The sequence below is a fragment of the Haliaeetus leucocephalus genome, unplaced genomic scaffold, assembly GCF_000737465.1.
Source record: "Haliaeetus leucocephalus isolate CR32 unplaced genomic scaffold, Haliaeetus_leucocephalus-4.0 Scaffold151, whole genome shotgun sequence".
Taxonomy (NCBI): domain Eukaryota; kingdom Metazoa; phylum Chordata; class Aves; order Accipitriformes; family Accipitridae; genus Haliaeetus; species Haliaeetus leucocephalus.
This window is the reverse complement of record NW_010972587.1, coordinates 11,091,051-11,114,107: the sequence shown is the minus strand read 5'-3', so window position 1 is coordinate 11,114,107 and position 23,057 is coordinate 11,091,051. Positions and strand designations below refer to the sequence as shown.

At 39.0% G+C, this 23,057-nt stretch overlaps 1 protein-coding gene across 8 annotated transcripts in view; it reads left to right on the top strand.

Annotated features, from left to right (window-relative positions):
* The first annotated feature begins 3,648 nt into the window (after nucleotides 1-3,648).
* The window catches only part of ATP2B1 (ATPase, Ca++ transporting, plasma membrane 1), a 35,271-nt gene continuing 15,862 nt past the window's right edge, over nucleotides 3,649-23,057 (top strand). For 3 of the 8 annotated variants that reach the window (XM_010561851.1, XM_010561856.1, XM_010561855.1), the window contains exons 1-10: nucleotides 3,649-4,061; nucleotides 9,014-9,211; nucleotides 10,079-10,333; nucleotides 10,420-10,545; nucleotides 10,917-11,060; nucleotides 14,018-14,056; nucleotides 15,129-15,290; nucleotides 16,954-17,168; nucleotides 18,291-18,533; nucleotides 20,994-21,235. In XM_010561851.1, coding sequence (XP_010560153.1) covers nucleotides 3,857-4,061; nucleotides 9,014-9,211; nucleotides 10,079-10,333; nucleotides 10,420-10,545; nucleotides 10,917-11,060; nucleotides 14,018-14,056; nucleotides 15,129-15,290; nucleotides 16,954-17,168; nucleotides 18,291-18,533; nucleotides 20,994-21,235 — 1,829 coding nt within the window. In that variant the 5' untranslated portion in view covers nucleotides 3,649-3,856. Of the gene's footprint in view, nucleotides 4,062-9,013; nucleotides 9,212-10,078; nucleotides 10,334-10,419; nucleotides 10,546-10,916; nucleotides 11,067-14,017; nucleotides 14,057-15,128; nucleotides 15,291-16,953; nucleotides 17,169-18,290; nucleotides 18,534-20,993; nucleotides 21,236-23,057 lie in introns of all 8 variants that reach the window. The other 5 variants (XM_010561852.1, XM_010561857.1, XM_010561854.1 and 2 more) reach the window with 3 other exon arrangements.

The window sequence follows — 23,057 nt, the reverse complement described above, 5'->3', positions numbered from 1 at the left end:
GAGCTTGTCCTTTTTCCAGTCCAACTACAGAGGCTTGTGAGGCTGTCGAACTTCTAACACTGGTAAAATTACCTAACCTTTCTTTCATGGGTTATGGTTTTGAATTAATGTCTTTGGTAACAAAGCACGCCCACTTAGCAATAAATATTAATTTGATTTGGGTAAGGAGTTTAAGATGCGGTACTCCTCATAGGCAGCCGTGATGGTGCGAGGTGTCAGTGAAGCTGTTACAGTCATAGAGCAGCAGGGTCTTTTCAGAGAGATTCGCACAAGCGTCTGAATCCTGCCTATGAGAGAACGTGCTGCTGCTGTAAGGTGCCTCTGCAGTGCAAGATTTTTAGTCATTTGGGTGTGACAGGCTATAGCTTTAAGGTTGGTCCTACTCTGTGATATGTAAACAAGGGATTATCCAAAAGTTGATGTGCCTAATGAAAGACAGACTTAATCATCTTGTATGCAGCTTGTTTAAGCTGGACATTAACATAACTTCAACTGAATTAAACTTTAAATAAGCTGGAACTTCAGCAACGGTGTGTTAGTGACTTTTAGTATGATAACTGTTTCTTGAATTTAAAATTTGAGATATTAGACGATTGAAAGTTTGAGGTGAGTTGCTTTTAACTATAGTGCTTCAGAGCTCATGCTACTCAGATAATGTATCTCAAATGGCTGCTGCAAGAATTGAGAACTGGAACACTGGTCAAAACAAAATATTCCACTAGTTGCAGAGATAAATATTATTAGATGATCTATGCAGCTTAAAAATGAGCTTTCTTTTTATGATACTAGAATTTCACTGTTTATAGTTGCATTATGCATCGCCGCTTTGTTACAAAAGCGGACTGTTGGAACTTGCTGTAACAGGAAGCAATTGAATGTTGCAAGGTTTGACATCAAAACTGCATTAAGGATATTTCTTAAAGAAATTTGTAGCGAGATTTTTCTGTAGGAATTGGCAAAGAAACTATGTTAAGGTAAGTCCATTCTGTACCCATGTGCTGAGAGGCTTTTGTACTGTCCGTTGAAATGCCTGGTGAAAATGGGCTACTGGAGCAGATTCTTTCTGGTCTGATTTGGTGTAACAATTGCTAATGTTTAACCAAGTTTTTATGATTTGGAGTAAAACTGCTCATGCTCAGTATTCAGAATTTGAAGTCTTCACACTGTTCTTCTCAATTTTCCACAGCTATTTCCTAACATGGATGTGCCAAATAATCTGTAACACTGCTAGAGCTCATCTGCAGAATCGCACTGCTTTTGTAAGCTTGTTGAACTTGACTGTGAACCCTAAGGGTCCATTGGTACGTTAGGACACCATTGAGGTACTTCAGAACATCTGAGAACCCCTTCCAGTAGAAACTGTTTGCAATAGCTAATCACTGGACTATTATGTCTTGACAAAAATGGATCTAGATGCATAGATTCAAAGCACCATGTGAGCAATGATTAAGCAATGTTCTTGCTCTTAAGATTACTTGCACGTGAAAGCAAGTCTTGCTCTGGCTCAATAGTCAGTCTCAAAGCTTTTCAATGTCAAGTGAGCAGTGACTAGAGCTGTAGCTTTTCCTGACCTCATGTCTGTACTTGGATTTGGGTGTATCTGGCCCTCAAGTGCAAGGCTCTTGCTAGAGGCTTGAACAGAGCTTTTCTTAATTAAAATTGAATCACGTTTGATGCAATTAGTTGTGGGGCATTCTGCTTGGTCTATTTTTGCCTAATTAGCAGCTGCAGCATCTTCTCCGTAGCTATACAAACTCATTTGTGTGATCTGCTTCTTGTTACACTGTCATAGCTTATGATCAGATGCCAACTGATAAATCTTCCTAGGCTACTAGTTGGCCAACAGCGTCCAGCTTTTAGGCATTAGATAAAGATGTGTGGCTTTAAAGAGCACTCTTTCATATACGATTTGCATGAATTTCTTCACTTACAGGATACTCTAGCAGAACATGTTATAGTCAGCTGAAGAATGTGTGTTAATCAGGCTACATCCTAGCATGCAGGTTAACACCATTGTCACGGACTGCTGTAAGATTTTTTTTTTTTCAAGAAACGGAGAAAAACCCAAAGATTTAAAATGAATTTTTAAATTAGGTACCTTGTTGATGTTATAGGATGTTGAAGTTTTGTGCATATGAATATTGACTGCTTGATGCTTTTTGTCGCTCTCCAGAAAACAGCCATAGACAGCGCTTTTCTCAGAATCTCCTAGTGCTAGGAAGAGAAGAGCAGTTGTAGTTCTGCTGGAGATGGGACTGTCACTTGTGGTTGGGTGACATCACTTCAGGGTCTTTCAGCATCAGTGGTTGTCTTCAGCGCAAATGCAGTACTGTGGCACGGTGCTTAAAACAGTAGATTGATTATAGCTGAAGCTGATCGTTTCCAGAGAAGAGAACTGAGACTTTCCTGGAACCAAGACCTTAAATTTCTGGTAATTAGGTGCTTATACCTGGACCTCAACACAGACACAGTGGTTCAACTGAACAGTCCTCTAACCTGGCAGGGCAAAAACCAGAAATCCTTTCTTTGCTATTTGACTCTCTGTCTTTGTAAAGCAATGCAGTCAGTGGTAACTGATTGCCTTTGCTAGGCATATGACACCTGAGGGTCTTGTTGACCTGGAAGTGTCCAAGTTACTGTTCATCTGAGCCTGGCAGCCATAATGTTTCATGGGGGAATATATTGTTACTTGTGCTCACCGTGCCCCATTATGTCGATAAAGCTGACTTACGTGATCAGACTTCTGTCTTCTGCACACAGCAGGTCTTTATATAGGCACGAAGTGTTTGTGCGTTCGCTATGTTGTTGTGTAGATACATGTGTACATGCAAGATGTGTCAGCCGAGCGGGAATTAAATACAGAGTGCCTGTGCAGGTTAAGAATCCTGCGGGTAGATGTTAATTTGTCAGCTACAGTGCTCTGATAATGAGCCAGAAGAGCTGCTCTTAGCCTCCCCATCCCTTCTGTAGGAAGGTGGTATTGTGCAATTTTCCCTTCTGTTCAAAGAATTAAATGCAGATACTGTGAAAGGCTTGACTTATGATGGAATGGTCTGGAGGGAGATTAAAACTGTTTGGACATGAAAATGCATTAAGGTCTGCCTGAAGATATACTCCTACTTACACTACAAAAGTACTTCATGTTTGGGCTAAGTTAGCGTGGAAACTGTTTTCCTTGAGGTTTGCACAAATGACTTCGTGGGAAAACACAAAAGCTTGGTCATCCCAAACTCTGATGTGAAAGCTTTGGTGAAAAGTCGGGATTTTTACCTTGAGCGTGTTCTTACCCCATGTGACATGAGTGGTGTATGCTCCAAACTCCATTTTCCAGGTGTTTTTAAAGGTTTCCTCTTGATGATGAACCGTATGGATATACCAAGCAAAATGCAAGACTTAAAAGGCAACAGCTGTTCTAAGTTAATGATTTAAGAAAGTGTAATAATGCAGGGTTATTTTGAGATGGGAAATGTCAATTTTATGCCTCATCACTCTTGCCAGCTGAATGCTAACTAAAAATATTATAGGAAATATGAAGAAATTGTCCTTAAGCAGAAATTCGTTCCATAACCTCAATATGAAGAGTAGGGTTGTCTTGCAATGTATTTCAGTATAGTGTTATGTAACTGAATGTGTATTTATTTTTTCCCTAGACCGTACATGCCATTTGGCTTTGGGATCAGAACGCACCATGGGACAACCTCAAAGATATCTCTCCAGACGGGGTCTCTTACTTGGGTGATGTGTCTGCTCTCCTGACTGTCTTCATACCCAAAGGATTTATTTTCCTTTTGGAAATATTTGAAGTTGAAATCTTGTTCCTTACTGGAAATTGTCTACACTAAAGACTGCACGCATCATGGGTGATATGGCAAACAACTCGGTTGCATATAGTGGCGTAAAAAACGCCGTAAAAGAAGCTAATCATGGAGATTTTGGAGTTACTCTTGCAGAGCTCCGTTCTCTTATGGAACTTCGAGCTACAGATGCACTGCATAAAATACAGGAATGCTATGGAGATGTACATGGCATCTGTACAAAATTGAAAACTTCACCAAATGAAGGTAAGTCAGTTTTAACACTATAATTGAGGAAACTCCATTTAGGAACAACCTTAGTCAAGCAAACCACTTCTTTTTTTTAACATAATAAAGTTTATAAAAGTATTTCTATTACCAGAGTAAAATATTGCTTCTTACTACTCTAAGGCAGAAGTATTCAATGGTAATAAGTAAGCAAGAGTATTTTTCAGTTGGTCTAACTGCATGTGAGATGTTGGATTAGTGGTGAAGTTGTACTTTGGAATAAAGTTCATAGACGTAGGCATCCACGTATGAAACAGCAATGCAACGTAGCAATGTTTAACTTACTCTGAAAGTATAAGTTTTGTGAATAGCTCATGTGACCTATAGTTCACAATTCAGATCATGCTGTCATAGAACACAAGGTTTTAATAGTCGAATGCAGGGCTTATTAATGCTTCTGTGTTGCTACCTAGTTCTTGTATTCCCTAATGCAACAGTTTTTAAAACTGGTGACATCTGTTTTCTATTTGTACTACATTGAATTCTTAACAGCAGGGTCTAGTTTTTAAATCTATAGTATTTCTGTAGATTTCATTTGATCTATACAAAATAACTATCAATACAGCTTTAGGCACTAAGAGGTACTGTCACTATTAGTAGAAGGTTTGCAAAGTGATCACACAATCTTATTCTCTAGAAATAAGCATATCTGAAGAAGTCTTTCCCATGTTGGACTTGATGGCATTCTGTGAAGTATGGCTACCTGATTGATGCTTTCGCTCTCTAGAGTTATACTACTCCAAGATAGACTGTACAAATGTGAAGAAGGAAATAAATGTATCAAGTCTCCTTCCTGAGAGCTTTCCAGAAGTTTTTCTTAAGATCTGGCCATCTCCTGCTACTTTCTTCCAATATAAATGAAAACTATAAGCTTTAACTTCTGAAAGAAAGATGCAAGTCGTATTGCTTAAGATATCTAAACTGTAGTATTCTGTAAAAATGTTTTTACATATTTTTGTCTAACATTAACTCAAACCTAATGTGAAATCCTGCAGTTGGTAGTGAGTGAGAAGTACCAAAACCAAGATTTTGGCGAACTGTGGTATATTGGGCATTTAAGCACTCGCATAGCTTTTAACCAATGTGGTGTCATGCTGGTGGCAGTAAACTACCTGCTGTCTTAATCCTGGAGAGCTGTTGCTTTCTGTTCTTCAGAAATGCTATGGAAAGGTTTGTCTCCTTGGATCAAGAACAGCCTACTAATGCCTTAAGATATCTCTGGGTCCATCTGCATTTAGCATGTTTTGGCTTGATCTGCTTTTGAAGCCAGACTCCTGATTTCCAGACTTGTGGAATTATTTCAGTACGTGAACTGTGCTCTTCTTACCAAACTGAAAGTAGCCAGCTCTCATGCCTGACCTGCCAGCGAATGGGAGTAGACCAGTTTTAGGTTGAGGAAGAAATCGGTAAAACACGAGGAGTGCAAACTTCTGTTCCTTGGCATCAACAGAGTTGTAAACCTTAGTGCCTGTGTGTGAAGCACCGCCGTGTACCAGTGGTGTAACACCCCTTAGATGGGAGCAGTAGTCTCTGGTTACCCTACTGACCTGTCGCAAAGTATTGAACGGCAGTTTCCTTTCTCACTGAAAAAGGCTGTAGTTTTCTACAGTCAGGAACTGACGTGAGAGTCGAATCCTGTTTTACAGTAATCTGCAAGGTTTAAGGCGCATTATTACTACAAGATAGGTGGGTGTACGATTGTAGAGAGCCATGATGCACTAAGCACCAAATACCTGGTGTACTGCAGGATTCACTTTATGTCCCTGAATGTAACAAGCAGCTTAACACACGGGAATGATGAGTATTGGCGTATTAAAACTAGAAAGGGTTAGATGCCCTTTCCTACAGATTGATTCTGCTGTACTGCAGACTGTGTGATCAAGGCCTTTCCATTTCAAAAGGATTTGACATTTAGAGGTACCGTCCTGCAATCAGTTAAATACAATCACTAACCTGATAAAAGGGCACCATCTTTTTTTTGAAGTGCGAGAGCAGCACATAACCACAGCAAGGCCTCAATAGTCAAATGTGGTAATTAGCTCAGAAAAGGTTAAGTAAGATGAGATAGAGCAGTGTCCTCTACAAAGGTCTCATTTCGGCTCTAAATCACTACACGAAACTTTAGAGAATCAGCCTCTCTGTCGGGTAAACTGCTATAAATTTCTCAGCGGTAGTACTGGAGAGCTCTTGTAAAAGTAGAACTAGCTCTCTTTGACAAAAGTATAGAAATGGAGACATTTCTAATGGAGAAAATCTAGGCAAGATCTATGCAGAAAACTGCTATGTGTTATACTAGTTGTAGCTCTCTAAAGTCTCGTGTGTACACCTGCAAGGCCCTATGGCACTTCTTCCTATTCAGAAACTTTCTTTATGATATGAAATGCTGACTTGTGTAATTACCAGTGGCTTCACACCAAAAGTACAGGTAGTTCCAAGATGCTACATGGTAGGTTGGTTCAGCTGGTATAATTTCTTGCTTTGAAGTTGTTGACAATGTAAGGTAATGTCTGTTTTCAGGAGAAATGTGGATCAGACCTATCTGATATGAAATGAGAAATGGTAACTGTCCTTTATCAGTGTTACTAAAAAAAGACACTGAGCAGACTTCACTGCTTAGTATTTAACGTTTATCATGTCCTTTACGTGTGTACAAACGTATGCAAATGTGAATGTTTAACATATCTGTAGTAGCAGAAGTCCTTCCTATATTCTGGAGAGATGGGCCACCACCAATATTCCCACAGGTCTACATAATTTTGATTGTCTAGTAACTGCTACATCTAGATTTCTAATAAAATTTGTATATGAAGCTTTAGTCCCTTGCCTAATATTTTTCAAACTAAACCCCAAATAACATAAATTACCCTGGTTAAGATATATAATGAACAATATAACAGCAGTAGTTTCAACCTCAGGACGGTAGATTGTGAACTATGAAATTGCCAGCTGTGTGGTAAATGTAGCAAGTTCTATAATACACCAGGCACCATTATTGTGAATACTAAAAATACAAATGCTTTTTGTCTTTGCTAGGCTTATTCGCTAATCTTCACTAAGTGGTTCTGATAGTAGCTAGACTTTATGTAGCCTTATTGGGAAACAATTTTAATTCTTCAAAGCCCATTGCTATATATTTCTGATGTTCTGCATCCTTGTACCCTGTGAAGGGAGGAGGAAAGTGGTGCTGCTGACATTATGTAAATAATCTTCCAAACTCTGCCATGCTAAAAGGAAGAGGGAAATGGTATCTGTTGCAAAATAGCAGTATGGTCGGGCCATTTGGGATGGCCAAGCTGTCCTGAGTTTCTCTAGATCCTCTCAGATAGCTTGAGTTTTTGAAAATGGTCTTGCAGTGCTCTTTGAGTTGAGAGTGAAAGTAAGCACCTCAAAGCTTGAACTTCCAGAAGTGTAGTGTTATGGCTAACCAGTAAAATAGCATAGCTCCTTTGTATTAAACCTCCAAAGCCATGAATTTGAGGTGAATCTAAGAGTGTTAGAATAAATATAATTTGTTATATACACTAAGAGTGTGTTTAATTCATTTCACTTTTGAAAAGATACGCATGTAATATTTTGTTTTTCAGTTAAGTGATTACATAGCAGTTGTTAGCATTTAAAACTGAGCTTTGCAGTTCAGTAGTCTTTGCAAAGTGTCTTGAAATATTATTTGATGGCTCTAGGAAATATCTGTTAGAGGTGTTAAATACCCCACTTATTATGAAAGCCAGTTGCAGTGGTCGCTGTTCTTATTGATTACCTAGAGGGTTTGCAATGCCTTTATCACTAAGCAGTTGGGTTAACTACTAAAAAAACTGCTGCTAAGAAAATTGTTGTCTGTAAGCAGGTGCTGATCATAACCTTGGGGGCAATATGGTTGAAGTATCCAGACCGTTGCTCTGAACATGGCTGGGCGTTTGGCCATTTCGCTTTGCAAAATGAGCTAGTGACTTAAATTCTGAATGGTGGGTTAGGCAGCTGGAAACTGTTGAAGGAGTAAACAGGAGGTGTACTTATGGAAGACCTTGAGTGCATGACCTTGCGCTGAATATACTTGGTATTCCTTTATTTTTAAGGACTTGGCTAACTCTTGAAGCATGCAGTGCCTTTTAGTGAAGGCCCCTCACTCTTGCCTGCTAGTGTCTCTTAAGGATGGTACAAGAGTTGAGACAGAGAAGAGGACTCAAATATGCCATATAAGAAAGAAGATAGGTACGAAACTGAGGTGACAGACCCTGCGCAGTGCTGAATATGGGCTCTCTCTGTGTGAGAAGAGATAGAAAGTGAAGCTTCAGAAGAGCAAGCAACTGCTGTCCAGGTGGAAGCAGCGTCATTAAGTGGCTGCCTATCTCCATGTGATGCCTGGAGAGCTTCACCAGCTTTCTATAGTCTCTTATATAATAATTAATACACAAATACAATATTTACAGTATTTTATATTATTAATTATATTAAATATTTCATTATAAATGTTACATTAATTGTAGGATCCTAGGATGTTATCTCTGAATACAGAATCCCTACAGTGGGAACCAGAGCTGGCTTCACAGGCTGTGGTCTTGCTAAAGCTGCATGGTGCTACTCAGTCTCGATAGTAGTAATTCTACTAATGATCTTGTCTTGCAAACTTGTTTACTTTGTACAAAGGTATGTCTGTTACTATTACTCTGTTGCTATATCGTATTAAGTGCAAGTAGGTAGACCATCAGCTTACTTTATACTAGCAAAGTATGAATTGTAAAATATAGCTGTTTTTCTATAGTGACTCTGATTTAATCATAATACTTCTGTAATTATATTTGAGATATGGCTTTTCAATATTGTTACTGAAATATGGAGTGGGACTTGACTCCGTGAATGGGAAACCTCAGTCATGTCTAATGTGAGGGTGAAATGCATATAAGCATCACTAACTTTGTCTTATTATTAAATAGGTTTAAGTGGAAATCCAGCAGATATAGAAAGGAGAGAAGCAGTTTTTGGGAAGAACTTTATACCTCCTAAAAAGCCAAAAACATTTCTTCAGTTAGTATGGGAAGCACTACAGGACGTTACACTAATTATATTAGAAATTGCAGCCGTAGTATCCTTGGGCCTTTCTTTTTACCAGCCTCCAGGAGGAAATGAATCATGTAAGTAAACTTTTTAAAAAGTAGGTATCTACCTGTATTATACTACTGACTTCCGTGGTCCCACATGCCTATACTGTGAATCTGGTGGGAGACAGTAAGTCAGTGGAAAAGCAGCTTATTATTCCTTATTGAGAGAACACTACTAAAACTCTAGCTTGCCTTAAAAGGGCAACATGAGATTTCCCTGGTCATGATCTCGTCTCATTCTGACCAAAATAATGCCAAAGGTAAAGTGCAAGCAGCAGGAACAAGAACTTCTCTTAAACCCCGTCATGTTTCTGTGCAAGTTGTTTTTTTAGCTTTGCCTCAAATATTTAAGCAATTTATAATTTGTGGTCATGTGCTTTCTTTGGGGAGTCAGCAAGTCTTAAATTTTCCTTGATTTGCAATATGACACTGGTAACTTTCTAATTTAAGAAATGAAACTATATTTATAGTTCTAAATGGAAAACGAAGGGATCTGGCCTTCATTGAACTGAATTTTTGCAATGATATCTGGCTTGTTAAGATAAGGGTAAAGTGGGAAATGTTGAGAAAGCAGAAGGTGGTTAACTAATTGTCTAGTCTGGCATTCTTATGCCATCATTTAACAAGATAATAAGGACAGGTAACTTTCTATATCAACTTCTCTTACGTTCAGGTAAGCGGGGATGTAAATTCTAGATGGTTTAACTTCCCTGAGCTGCTCTAGCTTTCAGGTTCTTTAGCTTCTTTGTGTGTACTGAAAATAAATGTAAAATTGCGAAGAAGGCTAGCATGGAAAATGTTTAGCAACTATTAGTAGTTTCTTCTGTTTGGGAAAACTTTTTTGTTGTTGAAATAACTGTCTGTGTGAAGTTTCTTAAACCTAAAACCTGTTTTCTACAGTATGTGGATCAGTAAATGTTGGTGAAGAAGAGGAGGAATCTGAAGCAGGTTGGATTGAAGGAGCAGCAATCCTCCTATCTGTAGTTTGTGTGGTATTAGTAACAGCTTTCAATGACTGGAGTAAAGAGAAACAATTTCGGGGACTGCAGAGCCGTATTGAACAAGAACAAAAATTCACAGTCATCAGAGGTGGCCAAGTCATCCAAATACCAGTAGCTGACATAATTGTTGGAGATATTGCACAAGTGAAATATGGTAAACATATTTTTAAAGTTGAACTTTCTTGTACTTAAAAAAAAAAAAAAAGAACTGCAATCAACATACCCAGTCGTCTCTCGTAGGTGATCTTTTACCGGCTGATGGTGTACTCATTCAAGGAAATGACCTCAAAATTGATGAAAGCTCACTGACTGGAGAATCTGATCATGTAAAGAAATCTCTGGACAGAGATCCTATGCTGCTGTCAGGTGTGTAGCTTTTGACAGTTCTTGAAGGAAGTGGTTTGTTTCTGGGGGTAAACTGGTTATTTAAAATCTTGAGATTAAAATCTGGCAAGCTGGACCTTATCTAGGCTGACTCCTAAAAGTATCCAAAACCAGTGCAACTACTACAAAACTTTGTCAAAATGAGCAGACTCTTAAAACTGACAAACATTTTGTGTAGTTGCTTATGGCTTTATTTTCCAGATAGTTTTGGCAATTAAAGGTCTAGGGGAACACAGTGGTACATATATACACATCTTAAGGTTTTGTCAATGTGAAGTTTGAGAACTCATTTCCTTTGTGCTCTGCCATATAACTGCTCAAGTCTCAGTGGAAAACCTGATTCAATCTTTCAGGTACACATGTGATGGAAGGCTCTGGAAGAATGGTGGTTACTGCTGTAGGTGTGAACTCTCAAACTGGAATCATCTTTACCTTACTTGGGGCTGGAGGAGATGAAGAGGAGAAGGAGAAGGAAAAAGAGAAGAAGGACAAGAAAAGTAGGCGTAATAATCTTAAAGCCCTGGGGAGGGAGGGGTGAAGTCCTGAATGTTACTGGATAAAAACATGTTCTAGTCATCTGGAGCCAGAAGTTGTTTTTTAAACCTCATACTATCAGTAGGTTTCACAGGAAAAAAACCTCAGGTCCAGTGACCTAAGAGTACACCACTACTACTAACTCTTGTCACATCGATTTTTAATTAAACTTCAGATCTCATTGATCAATTAGAGGCTGGAAAGTTTGCAACTGCTAACCAGCCATACCATGTATAAATTGTTAAACTGCCATCTTGTATGACTGCAAAGTACATTCATGTCTAATAGCAAATATTTGTTTACAGCAAACAGGTTATTACCAATAACTCAACCTAATAATATCTAGTTCTGCTTTTGACAGATAGAAAAATGGCCTGTATAGGGAGTTCTTCTGTGACACTTGAAGGGGAAAAGCTTGTACCATTGGTACTGCTGAGTCTGTGGATATCTTAAGCATATATTAAACTGACTTTGATAAAGATGAGCAGACAGCTGCTTCTGCCACTGCTTTTCTTCCAGAGCTGAAACTTTGAATGCTCAGAGATACACACAAGCCAAATCCGTAGTGGCACTTTTCTGTAAACTTTATTTTTGGAGGGATGAGGGGCCCTTCCGTGAAGTGTGAAATGGGCTGTCTTCCTTATTCTGAAGGACTTGCTCAGTAGCTGGAATTACAAGGTCACTCATGTAAGCCGCAGCCTCTATCCTGAGAATCCAAGCTTAGAAATGTTAACCAGTAATGTTTTGATACTCGCTCTCACAAGGCATGTTCAGGTCTGAACTTCACCACAGCAAAAACTTTTCTAGAAACTGTTGAGGTCTACTGGATGGGAGTGAGCCTGAGGATTCCTGGCAGAAAAATACACTTTTTTTCATCAGAGGAATATGAAACAGTAATGGAAAGCCATACAGAAATGTGCTTAGGAATCTCAGTGGCCCTCACACTAAAGAGGCAATTGTTGAAATGTGTGCTCTGTGCAGGAGCTAGGATTGAACTGTGCTTTTTGTCTTGTCCTAATCCACAAATACTTTACAATTCTGACCCTTCCTGAAACTTTTAGTAGTAAGTTCCTTCAGGAGTAAGTGACAAGAATTGTTACAAGAAGAATTGAAACTTCAAAATTAGTTTCAAGCTCCAGCCTGGTAGTGAAGAGCAAAAGTTGACCTGCAACACTTCCAGGGGTTGGTGTGGAACAGTTTCCATCCTTTGCTCTTCCCCTTACAGAGGAAGGAGAAGGAAGCAAGCAACAGTACCAGCTGCTACAGGAGATATGGAGAAGATCATAGCTTTTATTAATATTCTGCCAGTGTTTATTATTCTATAAGCAGAATTCTTTTTGACGAGTAGTGTTTTGGTGTATCCTAGGGCCTGAACACTTGTGGGGTTTTTTTCTGCCAAGATAGAATACTTCCTCTTTCCCTTAAGTTAGGTGTCTGATAAGATTCTCCTTGGTAAAACTCAGGTTAAACTAAATTAGCTTCTCTGTGAATGTTAAGGAGATTAAAGTGGCTATTTTTAGTTGGCTGTGTATGGCTTGGTTCAGAGTGAAAGCAAATGTATGTACAAGGAGTTAGAAGTAACTCAAGTGTCAAAAGAACTTTGCTCTTGTAAGAGGGAAGGGGGAACTAGGGAAGAACAAATTAGGAGACAATGAGTTTTTAAGAAGTCTGAAGTGGCGTGGCATCTTCTCTAGAAGGTAAACATGGTGGTGTTTTTTTGTTTTTTGTTTTGTTTTTTTTTCTCCTTAGCTGTTCTGAGGATGCTCGGCAGGGGGGCAAATCTTATATATAGAAATCCGACTATGTCACTGTCCACAGTAATAATGTAGTGGAGGTATTAAATGTCATGCCAGACAGGCTGCTTGATGATTTGGTTTTCTTCTACCTGAGTATTCTCGTACATTTCAGTCTACATAACCTAAGGCTGAAGACTTAATGAATTACCAGTGATATTGAAAAATTCTAGGTTTTGTTCTGAGTTCCTCAGTTTTGTGCGTTTATTTCAGGTCATTGCAAATAGTAACTATAACCCTTGCTTCCTCTACTTAGGAGAAAAGTTTGTCACTTGCCAAGGTAGTATCTAAACCTTTTTACATGAAAACACAAAGAAAAAAAGGTAGTGTGCCCCCCTGCCCCAATAAGCTACACATGATGTGTCAATCTTTTAGTTACCTTTAATGTTTTGCTCATTAATTTCTTTCATTATTTCACTGTCCTGTATGATCTCTTGTTGAACTCCATTTCTGAACAGAGGGAGGAGCAATATTTCATTATGAACTTGAACTATTCTCTTAGTGGTGTAATATTGGTATGTTGCCAACAGATTATGTTCATGCTTGCGTAAACAGGGTTAGCATAGATCCAGTAATCCAGCACTGTACCTCCATTAAGCTTTGGTGTGGATTTATAAATATTTTATACTACAATAGCTTCTGCAATATTGTGCAAAAGCGCAGATTCTGGAAGTGAGATCTTACAGTTCATTTACAGTAGTAGTCAGATCCAATTGCTGAGTGTTGGAAGAACAGAGAGCAAGACTGAGGCCACCAGAATCACTTTAATGTCACAAATTTCTTTCCTAGAAAAAAGTTTAGGCAAGCCTTATAAAAGCTTTCCTCACAAGCAATAAATGTCTGTATCAGTAATTTGTGTAAACTTAACTATGGTAGCATAACACTGCTGCAGTTTTGTATGGGAGAAGTAAAGTCCAAAAAACTGATAGGAGCTGTTTCTGTGGGTTGACATACTTTTTAAAGCCTCAGTTATGTCAGCCCTCTGTCTCCAGTTTGTTCTACACTTTTTTTAAAAAGGCAGTTCCTTGTTTCAGCATATGGTAATGTATGCATTATATATAAACATGAACACTGAAATGAACTCTGCACTGGCAATTTAAAACGCAACTTTTTCCCCTCTCTGACAGGTAAAAAGCAAGATGGAGCTGTTGAAAACCGTAACAAAGGTAAATGCAGGTTCTCTAATCCTTTCTTGCAAGTCCCTATTTTCTGAGAGTGTATGGAATGAATACGTTCTTTCCCTTGAAAATGCATATTGGATACTTAAATCCACAGTGCTTATGCTAAAGATGGCACAAGTGAATCTGCACAAAGCAAATGCTTAAATGAACTTGGTAGTCTCAACATAGCTAGATACTACAATAGTAAACTTTACCAATGATTTTCAAGCTACCTTGTTGAGGTGCGTTAACCTTGTCCGGCTGCCAGATGCCCACCCAACTGCTCTCTTGCTCCCCCTCAGGAGGATGGGGCAGAAAATAGGATGAAAATCTTGTGGGTTGAGATAAGGACAGGGAGATCACTTAATTATCTTCAAAGGCAAAACAGACTCAACTTGGGGGAAGATTAATTTATTACCAATTAAAAATAGAGTAGGATGGTGAGAAACAGAAACAACTAAAACCACCTTTCCCACCTCCCCCCCTTCCTTCCAGGCTCAGCTTCAGTCCTGACTCCTCTACCTCTCCCCTCTGAGGAGCACAGCGGGATTGGGGAATAGGATTTTTTGGTCAGTTCATAATACTTGTCTCTGCCGCTCCTTCGTCCTCATGTTCTTCCCCTGCTCCATTGTGGAGTCCCTCCCACAGGACACAGTCCTTCAGGAACAGACTGCACAAGTGTGCAGCCCCCTCCCATGGGCCATAGCTCCTGCCCGGAGCCTGCTCTGGCACGGAGCCTTCACAGGCTGCAGCTTTCTTCAGGAGACATCCATGTGCTGTGCCATGGGGTCCTCCCCGGGCTGCAGGTGGAGATCTGCTCCACCGTGGACCTCCGTGGGCTGTGGGGGGACAGCCTGCCTCACTGTGGTCTTCCCCACGGGCTGCAGCTCCCCTGCTGCCAGCACCTGGGCACCTACGCCCAATACACTTATTTAAACATTCACGTGTAGTATGGCATCTCTGGATACACGGTACTACAAAGTACTGGTGTTTAGTGGAGCCTGGCGTTAAGCTTTTCAAGTGTCATTGATTCTGGGGACTCTCCAATGGCTAAACTTCATTTAATCCTAACTTCTAGCTAAAGCTCAGGATGGTGCAGCTATGGAAATGCAACCACTGAAGAGTGAGGATGGTGGGGATGGAGACGAGAAAGACAAGAAGAGAGCAAATTTGCCAAAGAAAGAAAAGTCGGTTCTTCAAGGCAAACTTACAAAGCTCGCAGTTCAGATTGGCAAAGCAGGTATGATGCATCAGTACCCTCCTTATGTTGATGCAACGTGTTTGAATAAAGTTGGAACATGCATAGTTTGTGAGGGGGTAAGTTAAGTAGCTAGCCTTGACCGGTTTGATTATTTTAAGTGCAAAATTCCAATGCGTGCAAGTATGCCTTTGTGCCTGAGTGTGCTCGTGGCTTCTCAGACTGTGTCATGTGGATGGCTTTTATTTTTCCTCGATTTAAATAGATTCAGGCTTTAGAGTGTCAGGTTCTGGGAGAGAAACTTCAAACACTGGACAACTGTTATGAAAGATATTTATAGATAAGACACGGTATTTAGTGATGTACCTAGAGAACTATAAATTGAGTGAAGTCTGGAAAATGTGATAGGGTCGACCAGGTTATCTCTGGTACTTCCAGAGGCTTAGGAATTTCCACTTAACATGCCTCACTGATACATAACATTTTTATTGACTTTTCTACTATACTTTAGCTTCTGTTACTCTTCTATCAGCTAATACTCAGCTGTCTTGTCAAAACTTTTGGTAAACGGTTGCTTCTTGAAAGCAGACTAAAACAACAGTGAAGTTCAGTGTAAATTTTAGGCTACATCTAGTTATAATCTAGTATGTAGATATCATACTAGGTATCATACTGTCATCTCATTTGTAGAGGTTTAATTCAAATATTTCAGGATTTATTTTGGTCCATGTAGAAATGTTGAAAGATTTAGGCTAGAAGGGACTTCTAGAAGTCTTGTAGCCCAGCCCACAGCTCAAAAAGTGCTGACTTCAGCATCTATGTCATAAGACAGTTACAATGTGAGGACAAAGCAATTAAACTTTTAGCTTTAGCACTCCATGGTTGTGTATAGCAATGTTATTTTTTTCAGAGAAACTTGTACTAACAAATGTTGAATAAAGCTTCCATGGTATGTTTAGTGTAAAATACTGTTGTTATCGAACAAATTTTTCACATCTTTCATAAGTAAGAGCTCTTGCTTTCGTTTATGCACCTTTTGACCCATTGTAATTCCCCACGCACCCTTAATGCTCATCTGCTTCATGCATGCATTTTTCTGTCCTGCTGCTTTGGGACAGTACACACAGTGCAGCATCCTTCTGTAAAAGGCTGACACTTAGTGACTTCTGTTCCTTTATTCCAGCCAGGTCCATTTTCCTTCAGTGGTGTCTTAAATGTGCCACTCAGCTTGCTAACAGCAGTTCTGATTTGTCTTCCCAGTTACTCCCAGTTCATTGAACACTGTGCTTAGCTGCCATATTTAATCCCACCTTCAGCAGGAAGCAGGGTACAGGCTGTCAGCAGCTTTTTCTACTAAGTCAGTAGTACAATCGTTGAAGGCCTGCTGAATTATTTCAGTTCTTATTCTGCCTTAGTCAAATGACTTTACATATTGGTCTGTCCTGTTCATAATTAGATCTACACTTTTCAATTAAATGGGACTCAAAATAAAAAATTTAGTTTCTAGGTGAAATGCATGAGGAAGTACTTGCTTTGGAAGTTGGAATACCTTTGAGAAGTACCTAAATGTTTCTGACTTGCCTGTTTAAAGTCTTAGTTATAAACTATCTGCTATAAAGGCAGAAGTATTTGCACTTATCCACAGTCTGTATTGCCAAATACTTGAGATTAATTTCTGAAAACTGTTTATTCTCTTTTTAACAAGGTTTGTTGATGTCTGCAATCACAGTCATTATCCTTGTGTTATATTTTGTAATTGATACCTTCTGGGTTCAGAAGAGACCTTGGCTGGCTGAATGTACACCAATTTATATTCAGTATTTTGTGAAGTTCTTCATTATTGGAGTTACAGTCTTGGTGGTGGCAGTACCAGAAGGTCTTCCACTTGCAGTCACTATATCTCTGGCTTACTCTGTTAAGGTAAGTGGATAGATGGGGAACAGATTTTAAAGGCGGGTGGGCATATTCATCAGCTGTAAAATCTCAGTTGAGATATGTTGCGTGACATATATGTAACAGACTGGGGAGAAGCCTTTCCTGCCACAGTATTTTTCTTAGTCTCTGAATACACACTACTAACACGAACAGTGAGCAGTGACAGCCTGTTGTCACCAACTAAAGATGAAAGGGTTTAGCTCATAACGTTGTAGCATTTGCTTGTTATAAATAGATGTTTTAGAGTTTGCAAATAACGAACTCTTCTGTAAACCTGAACTTCTACCTAACTGGTGTGTTAAGCAACTACCACAAAAGTTTCCAGATTGATTCTCCTTGAGGGCTGATTATTGTAGAACATATAGCTTTCTATTTATCACACAGCATGTTTTTTTAACTCATGCTCTTTGTTCTCTTAATTTTCTTATTGCTTCAGCATGCTGGGACTGGTTATTGATCTGAAAATCTATTTGTAAAGACAATGGCTGTTTAGGTTGTTTTCTAAAACTTAATAACTTGCAGCACTAACTGGTAGTGGCCTTAGTATTGTATCATTTGAAGTTACTCTGCCTCTTTGAGGTTAAAATACTATCCAAACCTGTTAAGTAAAGAATTTAAAGCAATATTTGACTTATGAAACTTGTGTAGTCCTCACTACCTTAGCTGAAACACTAGTTTCCCAGTTTGTATTTGATTTTAAGTCTGACTCTAGCGTCTTTGAAATATATATCGTCTGACGTTACCTGATCTTTCTTGTAAGCAGAAAGACTTTTTTTAATGTTGTATCTGGTAAAGCTCAGTCTGTACCTCTCCTCTTTTTCAAAATATCACGATAAATCTTTTGCTCGTAACAGTCTGAATAGTATCAGTAGTCAGTGTGACAGGCAGATACAGGAGATTAAGAATGTATTTATGAACCTTGTTCAAAATGAAGTTTCCTGTGACATAATAAACAATGTGGCAGCTACAAATTCTTCCTCTGTAAGATGCCAGATAAAGGCTGAATATCTTCTGAAACTGCTGTGTAAGACCGGACATCCTAAATTAGAATTTCTGAAATGTGAAGTAATGGTCATGGACAGCTGTTGACTGCTTTTATTTCCCTAGAAAATGATGAAAGATAATAACTTGGTGAGACATCTGGATGCATGTGAAACAATGGGTAACGCAACAGCTATTTGCTCAGATAAAACAGGAACGTTGACCATGAACAGAATGACAGTGGTCCAAGCCTACATCAATGAAAAACATTATAAAAAAATTCCAGAACCAGAAGCTATTCCAGAAAAAACTATGGCTTACCTTGTGACAGGAATTTCTGTTAATTGTGCTTATACTTCCAAAATACTGGTAAGTGGATTTTTTCATTCGAATCAAGATAACTCGACAACTTCCTCAAAAGATGCGAATTGTCTGGTGGCCACATGGTAGGCAGTTAAGTGTAAGTGTGTGGCAAAATGCAGTGTAAGGTATTTTGTACCTACTGTAAATTGCTCAAGCGTTCATTTGAGACTAAATTTCAAAAATAACTTATTTCAGTTAGAACTGATAATTTAGGTTTTGAACTGATAATTCCAAGATACAATCTCAGGAAGATAACTTCCTTTAAGTTCACAGTTGTGTCTAAATTTATTTTTATAAGTGGGGCTGTTTACCTTACTTGAAGAGCATCTTGGCTCGATTTGAGTGCTACTTCAAAGTAAACACGCAAGAGTAGCATAACATTAGCTAGAATGCAATGAGAAAATAAATGCAAGTACAGATGAGGATTTTGATGGATTTTTATTCCAGATACTGTTGTATGAGTTTGTAGGCTTTAGAACTGTAACATCTTTCCTCATACCTTCTTTGAGACTTCCAAAATATTTTGAAATAAAAAGAATAATGGACTGTTACGCATTTTAAATACTGGGCTACTTAGCACTTCTCTGTGCATCATTTTCTGTAACTCCAAACATAGATTCCTTGCTGTAGTTATTTCAATGTGTTGCATAACTTATATTCTTTAAGGCAGTAAAAATAATAATTAGGATTTAGCTTTAAAAAATAAATAAATCAGCACTGCAAGATTTAGTAGAAGTTTCCACTACAAATGCTTTGTAGAGGAATAGCAGTAAAATTTCAGTCCAAAAGCTAGTTTTCAGCCAATAAAGATGGTACCTCTGCAAGAATTTCCTCGATAGCAGTACTTGAGGTGGCACACCAAGATCACCAGCACTGATTTCTCTGAAACACTACTAATGAGTTATAGTATGTGAGGAGTTTCACAGTCTATTTTCTAAAGAACTTTTTATAGAAAGAAAAAAAAAAAGTAGCTCCATGTAAACCGACCAGGTCCCTTACTACTACAATTTTGATCAAATTGCATCCAATACAGGCAGAATTAGTCTGTTTTACAGAATCTCAGAGGGCAGAAAGGGACATCTTGAGATCCTCTGGTCCACCTGCCCTGCTCAAAGCAGGGTCAGCCAGAGCACATTGCTCAGGGCTATGTCCAGCCAGGTTTTAAGAATCTCAAAGGATGGAGACTCTGCAAATTCTGGGCAACCTGGTCAAGTAGTTGACGGCCCTTACAGTAAAAAGGTGTTTCCTTCTGTTCAAATGGAATTTCCAGAGTTTCAGTTTTTAGCCATTGCTGCTTGTCCTCTCACTGGGCACCACTAAGAAGTGTGGCTTGGCAGTCTGTACCATCGCTCCACCGCCTGCCCCATTCGAGCATTTAATACATACTGATAAGTTTCTCCCCGCAGAGCTTTCTCTTCTCTAGGCTGCCCAGTCATGGCTTTCTCAGCCTCTCCTCATGTCAGGTGCTCTAGTCCCTTTATCATCTTTGTGGTGTCCCTTTATCATCTCTGTGGCCTGTGGCTGGACTTGCTCCTGGATGCCCATGTCTCTTGTACTGGGGAGCCCAGAACTGGACAGCTTAAACCGCACATTAAAGTGAACATTTTGAAAGTGTGAATATTCAGAACAGCCAAATCCAAGATCTTCCAGCTCTGAATGAAGAAAATGGATCACTGACTTCTGATTAATATAGTTCAGCTGTAGCTGCGTGAGGCACGTCAGGCTGAGTTAAGGGCTTCTGCCTTTTTTGCTACAAACTACACTGCAATGTTATAGCTATATAAGCTCAGAAAAATCTTGAGAGAAATACTCCTTTACTTATAGCGCTAGTGCGTGCATATTCCACATTGCTGAAATAAGAAATTTGTTCTGGTATTGAAGGGTTGGAAACTTGTTTCTGAACTCTTTCCAGTTAAATAGGCCATGGCCTGGAAAGCGGAACTTGTAGTGAGACTTAAGAAGCTTAAAGACTTAGTTTGTTCAGTAGAAGGCTAACAGGTGATGTGATCGTAGTCTAAGTCATTGAGGAAGAGTTATTACAGGAGAGGATACTTTAATTTAGCAGAAAAATGCCATTTAGCTTGCTTTAAATCAGTTTATTTAAACTTGTCTGTACTTTTAAAATGCAAAATAATTATTCAGGGACTGCACTCGGTCAGATAAATATTTCAAACAATGGAAAATGCCTTTTAGAAAGGTCATGTTGGGATTTGATACAACTTAATGGGTGATTTTTGAGTCTGAGAAGGCGACTGAAAGATCCTAAACAGGTACAGAAGTTGTTACTTACAAAAGCCAGCAGTATGAATTTGGCTCATGACTCATAGGAATTTGTAGAGTAATCATGGTAAAACTCCCCCATCCCAGAGCTAAGCCTGGCCTTAGCTTCCTTGTTTTGTAAATGCTGTACTTTAGTGGTTCGTGAGTTAACCTCCTAATCAGTGAAGGTTCTTGTTCTTCTTGCAGCCTCCTGAAAAAGAAGGTGGCCTACCACGTCATGTTGGAAATAAAACTGAATGTGCCTTGCTGGGATTGCTCTTGGATTTAAAACGTGATTATCAGGACGTAAGAAATGAGATACCAGAAGAGGATTTGTACAAAGTGTACACCTTCAACTCTGTTAGAAAATCTATGAGTACCGTGTTAAAAAACTCTGATGGCAGTTTCCGGATATTCAGTAAAGGTGCCTCTGAGATAGTTCTTAAAAAGTAAGAACAACTACTATTGTAATTCAGCACTTAAATTTGGCTAAATGTTGTGGTAGGTGAGGAGACTGAAGTGCTAAACAACATTGTGCCATAGTCTGTGATATATTTCTGTCCCCTTTTCACGAACAAGAGCAGCAGTCCTATACCCTTGTGATGCAGCCAGCTTCCCAGCTTGCCTCCCTCAGTTGTTTGACTTTCTAGAGTAAGATGGGCAATTAACATTTCAGTTACTTTAATTCCCACACCCCAGCCCCACCCCCCCAAAAAAGAGCTGGTTGTGATTAATTTCAACTTGCAAACTCTGCTCTGATACAGGAAAGCACCTATGAATTGATCTATTCTCTAGTTAAGCTATTTGATGGTTTAGGTGTGGTTGGTCAAAATGGGCACCCATCTTCCAGTAATGTCCCACCAGGTGATATGCCTAAATTCCAGGAAGGACCTGCCTTTGAAAAGTGATTACTTTTTAGCTTCAAAAGACTGTGCAAGTTGGTGTCCAAGTTGATCATTTTAACAAGAGCTTGAACTTGGCCCATGGAGAAACTTGAGGGTTTTTAATGTGACAAAGGAAATTGCTTCCTTATCCACCTGCCCATCTATAGAGGATTTATTAGAATGAGATTAGACTGTAAGCGGGAGATTAGTCACCACTGGGACAAACCTTTAGGTGTAAAGAAGGCTGTGGTAACTCCTAACTAGGTGAGGAGAGAAGTCAAGCATGTATGTGTCATGTTCTCTAGGAGCAGCAGTGGTAGCCAGTCTGGTTTTGGTTCTAACGTCAGACTATTTCTAGTCCGAGTAGTGCATAGATAATGTTCATCAGTTCAGTTTACCTTTTTGCTCACTACTAGCCCCCCAAATTATTATCTAGGAAAGTACTAATGCACTAAAGAAAATAAAAAAAGATGAAATCTTCCTTCTCCTCAACTTAGTGCTGACCACAAAGGGTCAGTTGTTAAAGGACTCTTGTTCCTTTTGATACAGAACTTAGATTTAGATGCGATTTTTTTTTTCAGAGCTAGATTTTAAGCCAAGTCTCGTCAGTGAACAAGTATGCCTATATTTTGCATTACTTCTACCTTCAGAAGGATTTTGTACCTTATTATCTTATTGAGCAATTGAACTGTAGAAGTTGCTGGAACTCATTCAGCCCAGACTCATGTGGTCCACTTGGCTTCATAACTGAGATAAGAAAATAAATAATAAGGGCATTTGGCAAAGAACAAGAAAGCCTAGACTGATTTGGATACTATTGGAATAGTTGTAATTCCAAAACTATCTCAGAGTATGCACCGACTAGGAAAAAGTCTCGGCGTCATAAGCCACTTTCCTTAGCCACTACCTATGCAGTGCCAGAAATTAATCTCAGATCCTGTAACCTGTTTTGTCAGTTGTGCTGCTCAGTCTTTGTTATAACATGTATGACTATTCTTGAGCACTGAAAGCTTAAACATGAATATTTATAAGACACAAACAAGTCACTAATAAGTGTAGAAGAAATGCAGCAAAATTTTTCAAGCAGAGCAGTTTTATTCTTCTTTCCTTGCCATCAAGTCAAATGTTTGAAGTGAGTTTCAATGAGATCTTTACATAAAGCTTACTGGCTTCCATTTAGACATCTTTGAATGCTTTGAATTTATCACAAGCCCTATGATTGCAGGTAACACAAGATATCCTTAGTGGTTGCTGACATTTGAAAAGATAACCCAAATCAGGAAATTCTGATAGACTTCAAATTTCAGCTGTGATGAATACTATGAAGCTTTAAGGGACTGCTTCCTTTCCATTTCCTGGCTGAGGTGGAAACTTTTTTATATGTATT